Source organism: Capricornis sumatraensis, chromosome 9 (genome assembly GCF_032405125.1).
Source record: "Capricornis sumatraensis isolate serow.1 chromosome 9, serow.2, whole genome shotgun sequence".
NCBI classification, from domain to species: domain Eukaryota; kingdom Metazoa; phylum Chordata; class Mammalia; order Artiodactyla; family Bovidae; genus Capricornis; species Capricornis sumatraensis.
In genome coordinates this window covers 94076213-94091350 of record NC_091077.1, presented here as the reverse complement: position 1 = coordinate 94091350, position 15138 = coordinate 94076213, and the positions used below count along the sequence as shown (strand labels likewise).

General features: G+C 39.8%; 1 protein-coding gene across 1 annotated transcript in view; it reads left to right on the top strand.

The window, feature by feature from the left end:
- SKIC3 (SKI3 subunit of superkiller complex) overlaps positions 1–13350 on the top strand; it is a 90386-nt gene extending 77036 nt beyond the window's left edge. The window contains exons 38-40 of the mRNA XM_068980348.1: positions 8440–8570; positions 10602–10725; positions 12378–13350. Coding sequence (XP_068836449.1) covers positions 8440–8570; positions 10602–10725; positions 12378–12452 — 330 coding nt within the window. The 3' untranslated portion in view covers positions 12453–13350. The remainder of the gene's footprint in view (positions 1–8439; positions 8571–10601; positions 10726–12377) is intronic.
- The last annotated feature ends 1788 nt before the right edge of the window (positions 13351–15138 follow it).

The window sequence follows — 15138 nt, the reverse complement described above, 5'->3', positions numbered from 1 at the left end:
TGTTTATCTGTAAAGACACTGTGTACATGTGCATGTTAAAAGACACATAGAAAGATACGGAAAGATACAGAAGAAACTTACTGACAGTTACTTTGGAGAATGATATTAGGGGGTCTTTAAGGGATGGTGGAGGAGAATTTTTCATTTTCTGTCCTTTTCTAGTGTTTTAATTTTTCATTGTATGCATATTACTTCTGTGATTAAAAGATAAAATGTCATTTTTTTAAAATTAAGTTTTCCTAGACAGGATTGAATGAACTGTTGCTTATGCCATAGTAACCCCTTGCCAACTTTATTTACTTGCTTTCACTGGGCATTTTAGCAAAAAAATACAAGCTTTAGGAAGTATGTTTAGCTTTGGTGCTATTACTGTGGAGCACATTTTAGAGCTCCTTAGGTTGGGGCCATGTTTTGTTCTTCTTGTGCTTTGCTTCACGCTCTGCCTAACACATAGGAGCTCTTCCACCAGTAGTTTTGAATGAATGGGCAGGTAATAGTGGTGGTCAAATTTGAGATAATTTGGCTGGAAAGAAATGGTGGTTAATGGTAATTGTGGGCCACTGAAGATGTTGTTTTGTTTGTCCCATATTTATATTTAACAAAAGTCTCTGTGGAAGCAACATGTGGCATTTATAACTGTTCTGAATGTGTGGAGAAGTCTAACTTATTTTTTGTTTTAGCCCGTTTACTCTTTTTTAGCCCTTTTAGTCTAACTTATTAATTTGTTCATTAATAAGAATTATGTAGTGATGTGTCTGTTTGTTTGTTCTTCATGCTGGGAAATTAAATCTGACCTGGAATAAAATAAAAACAGCAATAGTAATAGCAAACATACAGAACACTTAGCCCGTGCTAGGTTCTGGTCTAGTGCTTTATATGTATTAACTTCATTAATATTCATAAGAATCCTATTTTTCAGATGACGAGACTGGATTGCAGTTTAGTAATACCCGTGTATACCTGCCTCCATCCCCCCACCACTGCTGCCACCACAAACAGTGTTTTCTCTAGGAGCTGTGGTTCCGCCTGTGAAAACTTCAGCCAATTAAGCTGTCTAGAACTCCCCTCCTAACTTTTTTGGTAATAGTGGAGATGGTAATAACTACTTTGCCTAGGGATGTTAGGAATATCAAATGAATTAACACAAATGCCTTTGTAAACTTCAAAGCGCTGTTCACATTTGATTTGCTTGTTATAAGATTTGATACCCAGCAGTTATTGTAAGGAGATGTCGTATTTCTCTGGTAAATAGCTGGCAGTGTATGGAGGATGTGTATATGAAAATTAGGCTGTTTTATGTGTGATAATATATGAATAGATTATTAAACTGAAAGGTTCTGCTAAGATATTAAATATCTTAGATTCCAAAGAGAGATAGCAAATCAAGATACAGATTTCTGAAGCAGGTAGAAGACTTAACCCATAAGGAAGCTGTACAAAGATTAGGAGAGTAGAGTTGGAGGACTGTGAAGAAATCTTCCTGGAGAAAGCTGTTGCCTCCCCTGTCATCTCTCTGGCACATTTCCACACACACACAGGTGCCCCCGAGGCGAGAAAGGCGGTGCTGCCAGAGAGAGGGAGGCTGTGGTGTGTGGCCTCAGAGGTCCTGCAGGCACGTGTCCAGAAGCATATGGACAGGTGTCTGATGTGTGCCTTGAAAGCTGCAGCTTCCACCTGCTGGGAAGAGAGTTGGTCATGGTTTGGAAAGTGACTGCCTGCTTCTGGGAGAGAGTGGTCAGCAGTGGGCGAATCCCAAAGGTAGTTAGGAATGCACGTTTAGCTACAAGATGCCCTCCATCTTACTAAAGAGTTGCTGCAGTGTGAGGTGGGCAGCACTCCTGGAGTTCATTTGATCCAGGAATGGGTGATGCCGCCTGAGACTGGCATTGCAATTATCTTAGGTCCTGACATGCGGAGCTGCCTAGATGAGTGATGGAATCTCAGCAGAAAGGAAGCTGGACGTCTCCAGATTGCCAGAGCATGTGAAGAGAGGAAGTGGAACAGAGTCCATTCACCCAGCTTAGTGGAATTGTGCGTCCTGTCCTGTGCACAGGCCTCCCACTGGGTTTAGTGCTCTGTAGTCACCGTGTTGACATGTTTAATCATTTTTTAACAAAGAGCCCTGCATGTTTTATATTTTGCATTGAGCCCCTCAGATTTCAGAGCCGGTTCTGCAGTAAGACTACCCACAAAGCTGGGAGTCTCTGATGAAAATCCAGATGAAGAGACAAAGATCTTTAAGTGTCTATCAGGCCTAAGGAATCAGACATCACCTTACAATTGAGAAGGAACTCTTAAAGTCGCTCAGTCGTGTCAACTCTTTGTGATCCCATGCATTATAGCCTTCCAGTCTCCTCTGTCCATGGAATTCTCCAGGCAAGAATACTGGAGTGGGTTGCCGTTTGCTTCTCCAGGGGATCTTCACAACCCAGGGATTGAACCCTGCTCTCCTGCATTGCAGGCAGATTCTTCACCATCTGAGCCACCAGGGAACCCCTCACCTTACAATGACACCCACCAAACTTCTGATGTTTCAGTTGAGGCTGGAAACTACAATTAGCAAGAAAAGGTGGGAGTGCTGGGCAGAGGAACAAGCCATGTGCTGCTGCATGTAAGCACACCCTAGCTAGGAGCTGAGGAGATGGGAGTAGGGTGTAAGTATTATCTTTGTATGAAGGTTGAAGTTTTGAAAAGAAGAGAACTTTCTAATTAAGACTCTGAATGGATGTCAGAGTCATGTTTCTTGTTCAGTCACTCGGTCGTGTCCAACTCTTTGTGACCCCATGAACTGCAGCATGCCAGGCATCCCTGTCCTTTACCATCTCCCGGAGCTTGCTAAACTCATGTCCATCGAGTTGGTGATGCCATCCAACCATCTCATCCTCTGTTGTCCCCTTCTCCTGCCTTCAGTCTTTCACAGCATCAGGGTGTTTTCCAGTGAGTCAGTTCTTCGCATCAGGTGGCCACAGTATTAGAGCTTCAGCTTCAGCATCAGTCCTTCCAATGAATATTCAGGACTGATTGCCTTTAGGATGGACTGGTTGGATCTCCTTGCAGTCCAAGGGACTCTCAAGAGTCTTCTTCCAACACCACAGTTCAAATCATCAATTCTTCAGCACCCAGCCTTCTTTATGGTCCAACTCTGGACCAACTCCTGGAAAAACCGTAGCTTTGACCAGACAGACCTTTGTTGGCAAAGTAATGTCTCTGCTTTTTAACATGCTCTCTAGGTTTGTCATAGCATTTCTTCCAAGGAGCAAGCGTCTTTTAATTTCATAGCTGCAGTCACCATCTGCAGTGATTTTGGAGCCCAAGTCAATGAAGTCTGTCACTGTTTCCATTGTTTCCCCATCTATTTGCCATGAAGTGATGGGACTAGATGCCATGATCTTCATTTTTTGAGTTTTGAGCTTTAAGCCAGCTTTTTCACTCTCCTTCACTTTAATCAAGAGGCTCTTTAGTTCCTCTTTGCTTTCTGCCATAAGGGTGGTGTCATCTGCATATCTGAGGTTATTGATATTTCTCCCCGAAATCTTGATTCTAGCTTGCACTTCATCCAGTCTGGCATTTCGCATGATGTACTCTGCATATAAGTTAAATAATTAGGGTGACAATATATAGCCTTGATGTACCCTTTTCCCAAATTGGAACCCCAGTCCATTGTTCCATGTCTGGTTCTAACTGTTGCTTCTTGACCTGCATACAAATTTCTCAGGAGACAGGTAAGGTGATCTGGTATTCCCATCTCTTCAAGAATTTTCCACAGTTTGTTGTGATCCACATGGTCAAAAGCTTTGGTGTAGTCAATGAAGCAGAAGTGGATATTTTTCTGTAATTCTCTTGCTTTTTCTATGACCCAGTGGATGTCAGCAATTTGATCTCTGGTTCCTCTGCCTTTTCTAAATCCAGCTTGAACATCTGGAAGTTCTTGGTTCAAATACTGTTGAAGCCTCTCTGGAGAATTTTCAACATTACTTTGTTAGCGTGTGAAACAAGTGCAGTTGTCTGGTAGTTTGAACATTCTTTGGCATTGCCTGTCTTTGGGATTGGAATAAAAACTGACCATTTCCAGTCCTGTAGCCATTGCTGATTTTCCAAATTTGCTGGTACATTGCGTGTAGCACTTTCACAGCATCATCTTTGAGGATTTGAAATATCTCAGCTGGAATTCCATCACCTCCACTAGCTTTGTTCCTTGTGATGCTTCCTAAGGCCCACTTGACTTCACACTCCACAATGTCTGGCTCTAGGTGAATGGTCAAACCATCGTGGTTATCTGGGTCATTAAGACCTTTTTTGTATAGTTTTTCTGTGTATCTCATGGACAGAGGAGCCAGTCCATGGGGTCGAAAAGAGTTGGACACAACTGAGTGACTTCACTCTCACTTTCACTTTTTCTGTGTATAGTTCTTCAGAGTCATGGGACTTACTGTAATTTACATCCTTATTGTATAAGGAAAAGTCTCCCTCATATAATAAGTTTAAAACCATAATGGGAAACATAAGTAAGTGGTCCGGTGGCAAAGACTTCATGCCCCCACAGCAGGGGATCTGGGTTGCATTCCTGGTCAGAGAACTAGATGCCACACACTGCAACTAAGAGTTCACATGCCAGAACTCAAGATCAGAGATCCTGCATGCGGCAATTAAGACCTGGTGCAAGGAAATAAATCTATGTATATATTTTTTAAAGTTTATTCCAATCACATTGTTTAGTATACTGGTTACATATAGAAGGGCTTCCCTAGTTATTTAGCAGTAAAGAATCTGCCTGCCAGTGCAGGAGATACAGGTTCGATCCCTGAGTCAGGAAGATCCCCTGGAGAAGGAAATGGCAACCCACTCCAGTATCCTTGCTGGGAAAACCCACGGACAGAGGAGCCTGGTGGGCCACAATCCATAGGGTCTCAAAAAGAGTCAGACAACTGAGCAACTAAGCACGCACAGTATGCACATATAGAAAATATTATATAATAATATTGGGTTGACCCAAAAGTTCATTTGGATTTTTTCATAACATAAAAAAACTCAAATGAATTTTTTGGCCAACCCATACATGCAGTAACTTTACAAAATACTTTATATGAATTCTTGGAATTTAGATAGTACATTGTAAAACCACCCAGTGAGAGTTTTGTACTATTGGCTTAAAATAAATGTAATTTTATTAGTATGGGCTTTGCCTTACATTCTTTGCCAGATGGGAGCAAGTTGTCATTGCTCCCATGTTTATGGAGTATGTCTCACAACCTCTGGTCTCTATTTTAAAATTCATTATCACTGTGACTTCCTCTTCCTTGATTACACAAATTACTGTTGGCTGTACTGAACTCAGAGTTCATTGCTCTATATTTGAAAAGAATGTTTGAAAGGAACTACAGTGTGTGGGGTCGCAAAAAGTGGGATGTGATTGGGCGACTGAACTACAACAGTGTATTCACTTATTATATTGACTTTATTAAAATGTGTATTCTAGACACCTGTAATTAGGAAATCTTGGTTACAGTTTGAGGTTTTTAACAAAAGATTTTAAATGCTTTTTTTTCTTCTTGTAAAATCAGTAGAGTGTTCACCATTTTATTTTTAGTTACTATCTCTTAAGGAATACTCATCTATGTTATTTTTGTACTCAGTACATACTATAAGAAACTAAACTTTGCAACTGAAGTAATCTTATCATTTTTTCCCATATAATGAAATTCTGAATAAAATTTTCAAAGTTGTTGACTTTGATTTCAGTTCAGTTCAGTCACTCAGTCGTGTCTCACTCTTTGCGACCCCATGAACCGCAGCACGCCAGGCCTCCCTGTCCATCACCAACTCCTGGAGTCCACCTAAACCCATGTCCCTTGAGTCCGTGATGCCATCTAACCATCTCATCCTCTGTCGTCCCCTTCTCCTCCTGCCCTCAATCTTTCCCAGCATCAAGGTTTTTTCAAATGAGTCAGCTCTTTGCATCAGGTGGCCAAAGTATTGGAGTTTCAGCTTCAACATCAGTCCTTCCAATGAACACCCAGGACTGATCTCCTTTAGGATGGACTAGTCGGATCTCCTTGCAGTCCAAGGGACTCTCAAGAGTCTTCTCCAACACCACACTTCAAAAGCATCAATTCTTTGGCACTCAGCTTTCTTTATAGTCCAACTCCCACATCCATACATGACCACTGGAAAAACCATAGCCTTGACTAGACGGACCTTTGTTGACAAAGTGATGTCTCTGCTTTTTAATATGCTGTCTAGGTTGGTCATAACTTTCCTTCCAAGGAATAAGCATCTTTTAATTTCATGGCTTCAGTCACCATCTGCAGTGATTTTGGTGTCCCCCAAAAATAAAGTCAACCACTGTTTCCACTGTTTCCCATCTATTTTCCATGTAGTGATGGGACCGGATGCCATGATCTTAGTTTTCTGAATCTTGAGTTTTAAGCCAACTTTTTCACTCTTCTCTTTCACTTTCATCAAGAGGCTTTTTAGTTCCTCTTCACTGTCTGCCATAAGGGTGGTGTCATCTTCATATCTGAGGTTATTGATATTTCTCCCAGCAATCTTGATTCCAGCTTGTGCTTCCTCCAGCCCAGCGTTTCTCATGATGTACTCTGCATATAAGTTAAATAAGCAGAGTGACAATGTACAGCCTTGACGTACTCCTTTTCCTATTTGGAACCAGTCTGTTCCATGTCCAGTTCTAACTGTCACTTCCTGACCTGCATATAGGTTTCTCAAGAGGCAGGTCAGGTGGTCTGGTATACCCATCTCCCTCAGATTTATTTATCTCTAACTGGCTTTGCACTTTTTTCCTATATTGGGATTTTATCAACATATTCACTTTTGGTTTTCGTCTCTCCTTAGATAATTTTTGAAATGTGAAACTTTATCATTACCAGTTAAAGAATTAAGTTTTGTATATTTGGTAGAGCAGGAGCTTAGTAATTGATAGATTTCATTCACCCATAGAATAGTGTGTTTTCTTTTAGCAAATATTTTAGTGTTTTAAAAATGGTATCTCCTTTTTGAATCCTTCCTTAATCCCTGTCAGCCTTTGTTTTGTAGTTCCCTAAGGTCAAGAATCAGTTCTTAATAATTTTGTAGAATTTCATTCCCTACAGCGTTAAATGGCAACTTGGACACTCAACAAGTAACAGCTGATTGTATTTTTTAAAGTAAACATGTCAAATGTCTAATGATTTAATGTTGTTTAGTCTCTAAGTCATGTGTAACTCTGCATCCCTGTCCTTCATTACCTCCTGGAGTTTGCTCAAACTCATGTCCATTGAGTTGGTGATGCCATCCAACCTTATCATCCTCTGTCGCCCCATTCTTCTCCTGCCCTCAGTCTTTCCCAGCATCAGGGCCTTCTCCAGTAAGTCAGCTCTTCACATCAGGTGGCCAAAATATTGGAGCTTCAGCATCAGTCCTTCCAATGAATATCCAGGGTTGATTTCCTTTAGGATTGACTGATTTGATCTCCTTGCTGTCCAAGGGACTCTCAAGAGTCTTCTCCAGCCCCACAATTTGAAAGCATCCATTCTTTGGAACTTAGCCTTCTTTATGGTCTGGCCCTCACATCCATACATGACTACCGGGAAAACCATAATTGTGACTATACGGACCTTTGTTGGCAAAGTAATGTCTCTGCTCTTTAATACACTATCTAGGTTTGTGATAGCTTTCCTTTCAAGGAGCAAGTGTCTTTGAATTTCATTACTGCAGTCACCATCCACAGGGATTTTGGAGCCCAAGAAAATAAAATCTGTCCCTGTTTCTACTTTTACCCCATCTGTTTGCCTTGAAATGATGAGACTGGATGCTATGATCTTAGTTTTTTGAATGTTGAGTTTTAAGCCAGCTTTTTCACTCTCCTTTTTCACCTTCATAAAGAGGCTCTTTGGTTCCTCTTTGCTTTCTACCATAAGGGTGGTGTCATCGGCATATCTGAGGTTATTGATAATTCTCCTGTCAATTTTGATTCTAGTTTGTGACTCATCCAGCCTGGAATTTCGCATAATGTGCTCTGCATATAAGTTAATAAGCAGGGTGACAATATACAGCCTTGATGTACTCCTTTCCCAATTTTGAACCAGTCCATTGCTGCATGTCCAGTTGTAACTGATGCTTCTTGAACTGCATACAGGTTTCTCAGAAGGCAGGTAAGGTGGTCCAGTATTCCCATCTCTTTAACAATTTTCCATAGTTTGTTGTGATCCACACAGTCAAAAACTTTATTCAATGAAGCAGAAGTCAATGTTTTCCTGGAATTCCCTTGCTTTCTCTGTGATCCAGCAGATGGTGGCTGTTTGATCACTGGCCTTTTCTAAACCAAGCTTTTACTTCTGGAAGTTCTGGGTGTACTGCTGAAGCCTAGCTTGAAGGATTTTGAGCATTACCTTCCTAGCATGTTAAATGAGCGCAATGATTTAATATTTGTGTTTATTTTTATAGGCTAATGTTTCCAATGATCACTGGCCATCCTTGGTTCAAGAAGCTACAGCTGAGGCCCTGAAACTTTGCTTTTGTCCACTGGCTGTCCTTTTACAAGCTTTGTTACAATTCAAACGCAAAATGGGAGCAAGGTATAAAGAATCTTTGTTCATTTTTTTTCTTAAAATGTTTCTTCACTTTTATTCCTTCTGGGAGACAAAAGTTTAGAATGAATTTAACAAATTTTGATGTTATTCATATATATATTTCTACTTTGGAAAGGCTGATTCTAGTAACCCAATAAGGAAGAAAATAAAGTCTTACAATTAAAAAAATAATAATTTGGTACACAGATATAGAATATGAGAGATTTGCATGATAGCCTTTCAAATGAAGAAGGCCTTGGTATTTTTGGTCTTAAGTGTTTTAGGATGAGACGACAGTGTAAATGTAGATTCTAGTAACAAGCAAAATCCAAAAGGCTTAAGTTCAAAGCTAGATTGACATAAGTTCTTGCAGAGCACAATAAGCTATGAAAAAAGTAATAAATATTGAAAAGGCAGAGACATTATAAACAATGTGGTTTTTAATACCTAGAAAATCCAGAAGCTTCACAGTATTAAATGTAGAAATTTTAGCAATCTTTTCTTTGGAAGGGGGGGGATGAGGTCAGAAATAAATTTGAAGGAAATCACTTAAGTGTTATATGGATGAAAAAACAGGCAAGAATATTTTGAAATTCTGAGAATAATATCTAGTCTAATGGATATCACACATAATATGAAGCAAATATAAAGTAAAACAGTAGTTTAGGCACATATATTACTGGAACAGAATTAGGTATTGTAGGCATAGAGCTTAGCACACAAATATGTGGCAAAGGTCACATCAGCACCACGAAATAGGAAGAGTTAAAGACCTATGACTAATATAGCAGTCCCATCTTCATTTCTGTTATGTATTTATTTTGCCATTTTTTTACATGACGAATTTCACCAAGAAATGTTTTAGGCTATAATTTGAAGTTCCTAATGAACTCTTTCTGCCAAAGCTCAGTGTATATCACCTCAGTTCAGTTCAGTTCAGTTGCTTAGTCGTGTCCGACTCTCTGCGACCCCATGGACTGCAGCACGCCAGGCCTACCTGTCCATCGCCAACTCGTGCAGTTTACTCAGACTCACGTCCATTGAATTGGTGATGCCATCCAGCCATCTTGTCCTCTGTCCTCCCCTTCTTCTCCTACCTTCAGTCTTTGCCAGAATCAGGGTCTTTTCAGATGAGTCAGTTGTTCACACCAGGTGGCCAGAGTGTTGGAGTTTCAGCTTCAGCATCAGTCCTTCCAATGAATATTCAGGACTGATTTCCTTTAGGATGGACTGGTTGGACCTCCTGACTTAGAGAGCCTTAAGCCCCAGCCCCCTGTAATCTCTGTGAGCAGCAGCCAAAATCAGCTCAAATAGATATACTGCTTTACTATTGATTCCTATGTAAACACATCTTAAGCACAAGTTCTTTAGCTCCTCCTTCTAACCAGTTGCTACTTACAAAATCTTCTTGTTCAGCAGTTCTGAAGTTACCACAATTTGTGTTATTTCTACCCATACATAAGTCTTTGGAGTCATAAATATTAGTAAAATTGGAAAGGAGAAATTAGAACACAACTCTAAATCAGCCTGTTATTACATAAGGTCACATACTATACAGGTTTAATACATGAAAGCATATGCTAAAAGCCTGATATTGTACACTTAGCCTCTATTGTAGATGTTAAATATTTCTAATTGTTCCAGTGCACATTATCTTTGTATCATTTATTTTCTGCCTGCTTTCAAGGAGGATTAGAAATAGAGCAGTCAGAAGTGCTCATAAAACGAGTCATTTTCCCATTTTTTTTGGAAAGGGCCTTATTTGTCTGCAAAATGAGAGTAATAGCAGCAACCAGCCTTACAATGTTAAGTGTGACCATATGTGTAAAACATTTGGCATACTACTGCATAGCACATAATAAATACTTCATAAATGTTAACCATTATTATTACCCTTTTTGTTACATGTATAAAAAATTGATAAAGTAATCAGCACATCATCTGCAGAAGAATGAGAAAGATACGTGTGTGTGAGACTAGTAGATGAAGTATCTTAATTTATATGCTTTGGACTAAAAGTGAGTATCTTTTTCCTAGAGAGACACGGCGACTTTTGGAGAGAGTTGTGTATCAGCCTGGGTATCCCAAATCTATTGTTTCAACAGCACGTTGGTACCTTCTGAGACACTTACATGCCAAAAATGACTACGAGCTCATTGATGTAAGACCCTGATTTTATTAAAAATATTTCATTGTGGACCTTTGCTGTATGAGGGCTGAGTGTTGCTTTGTCCTGTGCTTTGCATCCAGTGGTTAGGTTGCCTAACCAGCATCCCTAACCACTGGATGCCAGTAGCAGTGCCTCCACCCAGCTTACAGCAGCTGAAAATGTCTTCTAGACATTGCCAAATAATACCTCAGGTGTCATCACCGCTAGTTGTCACCACCAATTTAACATGTAGGAAATACACTCTTCTGAAGTGCTCGGTAGCATAAGAAAAGATAGACGAAGGTTCTGGGTTCTGGTTGTAGTATTTCTTACAACCAATGCAGAGAAGTCAGTAGAGGGGTTTGGAAGTAGCAGAAGTTAATGGGATGTTCGTATTGTCTTTGGAACAGTTTGCTTCTTGGTGTCTGCTATAAAATGCACATGGCAGTTTCTGCTCCAGGTCTCATGGGATGACTCTGGTTTCTAAACATGTAAGCATATACAGTTGACTCTTGAAGAACGCATATTTAAATGGTGTGGTTCTTCTTATACTCAAATTTTTTTCAGTAGTAATTACTACAGTACTCCATGATCCTTGATTAGTTGAATCTACGGATACCAAGGGCCTACGTAGGTGGCTGACTATAAGTTGTATGTGAATTTTTGAGCATATAGAGGGTCTTCATCCCCAATCCACATGCGGTTTAAGGGTCAGCTGTGTGTGTGGATTCTTTTTAAAAAGATAGAGTATGTAAGACATGTATTGGGTCTAAATTCTTACAACTTCAGCCAACAGTTTTAAAAACACAATGAAAACTAATGAGAAGCTTTTTTTTTTTTTAACATTCACAACCTTGGGAGAAGAGATAAGTGTCTCCCTAGTGCACAGAGTAGTCATGTTTACTGCCAGTTATAAAAGAGTCAAGTGTCCTAGGCTCAGGGTTCCCCTCTTGTCATGCAACTCACTGTGTGTGGGGGATTCCATGTGCACCCATTCCACCTCACCCCTGTGAGACATACAGGGTGAAGGGAATGGATGCAGATATAATGATACTCATGTTGTTTGCTACACCCTGAATGATGAAGACATTTGTCTCTGACCGACATGTCCCATGTCTCCTGGCAGTATTTGTGAAACTGTGGCAGGCTAACTTGTTAGCTTGCTAGTAGAGCAACATCTCAGAGACCTTCTGAGTGTTTGAAAATGAGCAACCGAAAAACGTGTTAGTAATCAAATGAGCAACAGAAATCAAAGCTTCTAGTTTGTGGAATTGGTGAAAATTATGGAAAGGTTCTTAATGGAACTTAGAACCTCACTGCTTGATCTTAAGCTGTGGTTTTAAAGCAGAGCAGTGTCATTTGGACAGCCCTGTGCATAAAATGGTCTTTGGGGCATGGGTTTAGAGGTGACAGTGTTGTAAAAAAAGCCTCCAATCAAAACCTGTAACTTTATGCACCACTGTCAGTGGTAACAATCAGAATGTTGACATCTCTACTGTTGAGTATTTGAATAAACAGTGCTTATGTGATGTTAGCTTTGAAATTTATTTCAGCAAAAATGACTGAAAGGTTGCACAGAGTCAGATCTTCTTGTATAGTTTGGTGTTGCCCACTGCCCTTTGGCTTAAGAGAATACTAATGTTCCTGTCTGTGATTTCCCACAGGTGCTGGTAAACAATGCCAAAACTCATGAAGATACAAGAGCATTGGAACTGAATCAGAAATTGTCCTCACAATAACAGTGCTTTATTTTATAGTAAGCAGGAAAAGAAAAATCTATTAGAAAGAATGAAACAAAGAATCAAGACTTTTCCCCAAAGCAACATTTTAAAAAGCTATAGTTATAATCATCCATTCCTTTTTAAAATCAAAAGACCTTTAAGTTCTTAAGCTAGGGATGTAATTTTCCATAAACTCTTAATATAACTTTAATTTGAAAACATTTTTTGATTTTGAGAAGTCTATAATGAAAGGAAAAACCGTGATTACCTTAGTTGTTCATTAGTTATTTGTGAATCATTATTTTCTGTATCTTGCATGGTGCACAATAGGACTTTTTTTGGTTATCCCTTACAATAAAGCCTTAATAGCCATTTGCTAAATTATATGCAAAATGAGATTAGCACAGTACAGAATTTTATTTGTCAAGAAACAAAAGTTTTAATTCCTCCTGTGAATTCTAGAGTTCAGCAGACCAATTCATCCAATATCCAAGTAATCTTATAATCTGTTTTACTAGTGCTTCATCTTGGGTTCTATTGAAGAAGTATAATATAAATGTTAGGTGAGTCCTAGGCTGCTAATTGGGCTTCCTTGGTTGTTCAGACAGTAAAGAATCTGCCTGCAATGTGGGAGACCTGGGTTTGATCCCTGGGTTGGGAAGATCCTCTAGAGGAGGGCAGCCCACTCCAGTATTCTTGCCTGGAGAATCCCCATAGACAGAGGAGCCTGGTGGGCTACCCTCCATGGGGCTGCAAAGAGTCAGACATGACTGAGTGACTAAGCACAACACAGACTGCTAATGGGTATGTTTATAGAATTCAAAACACTGAAGTGTAAGGCTGCATTTAAAAAATGAATGAACATTTTTCAAAAATAATGCTGACAGTATTTAATCGATCATGCAATTCCTTCATTTATGCTAAAAAGATGAACTTTTCTTAAATAAAAACAAAAATTGTGTCTTGTTTTCTTTATAGTATCAATTCAGATATAATTTCAGAATTTCAAATTTAAAGACTTGAAAGTATAGTGTCTTATTTTTTCAAAAAGCCGTTTATATTAGTTTGAAGAAGCTGTATGTCACTTGCTTTGGATCTTTGGTTTTAAAATGTTTCATCTATTTACATAAATTATTTATTGTGTGAAAATGGGCGGTATAATTTATATATGTAGCTTTTCTGAACCATAAGCTCCACAGTGTTACTTTGTGAGATAGTACAAATTGATAATATTCTGTAATTAAATTTTACTCCAAAGGTTAATCTTTTGAATGCCTGTATTTGGCTGAATATTATCATCATTGAGACGTATTCAATCTGAATCTTTAACGATGGGGGCTAGGACTCTGCATTTTAAAGGCATGGCTAAGAAATTCTAATCTTGGGCCATTGATGCTTGTGAACCACTGGATTAATGCAATGATGACCCTGCCCTTTACTTCTTTCTTTCATAAGGCTAAGCACTTGCCATTCTGTGCCCATGTCTTCCTGTCCTCACAGCTGTCAAACCGATTTGTGCTTTTAACAGCCTGGTCGTCAGAGTTGGCAAGGCTGTGCTAAAGAGGCTGCCCATGCAGCCCATGCCCACACCCTCCTGCTTCCTCGAGGGCATGTTAGCCTTCACTCCCACAGTGTACTCATCTGTCCGCTTACACGTTTACGAGTCAGTTCTTTTTTTTTTTTTTGGAGGCTAATTATTTTACAATGTTGTAGTGGTTTTGCCATACATTGACCTGCGTCATCCATGGGTGTTCATGTGTCCCTCATCCCGAACTCCCCTCCCACCTCTCTCCCCGTCCCATCCCTCAGGGTCATGCCAGTGCACCAGCCCTGAGCACCCTGTCTCATGCATCAAACCTGGCCTGGCGACCTGTTTCACATATAATATACATGTTTCAGTGCTATTCTCCCAAATCATTCCACCTTCGCCTTCTCCCACAGAGTCCAAAAGTCTGTTCTTTAAATCTTTGTCTCTTGTGCTGTCTCGCATATGGGATCATCATTACCATCTTTCTAAATTCCATATATATGTCTTAATATACTGTATTGGTGTTTTTTTTTTTTTTTCAGACTTACTTCACTCTGTATCATAGGCTCCAGTTTCATCCACCTCATGAGAACTGATTCAAATGCATTCTTTGAATAGCTGAGTAATATTCCATTGTGTACATGTACCACAGCTTTCTTATCCATTCATCTGCTGATGGACATCAAGGTTGCTTCCATGTCCTGGCTATTGTAAACAGTGTGACATGCAGACACATACAGATAATACAGATGGCTAACACATGAAAAGATGCTCAACATCACTCATTATCAGAGAAATGCAAATCAAAACCACAATGAGGTACCATCTCATGCCAGTCGGAATGGCTGGTTTCAAAAAGTCTACAAACAGTAACTGCTGGAGAGGATGTGGAGAAGAGGGAACCCTCCTACGCTGTTGGTGGGAATGCAAACTAGTACAGCCACTATGGAGAACAGTGTGGAGATTCCTTAAAAAGCTTGAAATGAACTGCCATATATCTCAGCAATCCCACTGCTGGGCATACACACTGAGGAAACCAGAATTGAAAGAGACACATGTACCCCAGTGTTCACTGCAGCACTGGTCACGAGTCAGTTCTTGTTCTCCACTTGCTTTCTGGGCTGGTACTGCTTCACAAGGTCACTTTCACCTACACTGTGGACTTGGCTAACTTTT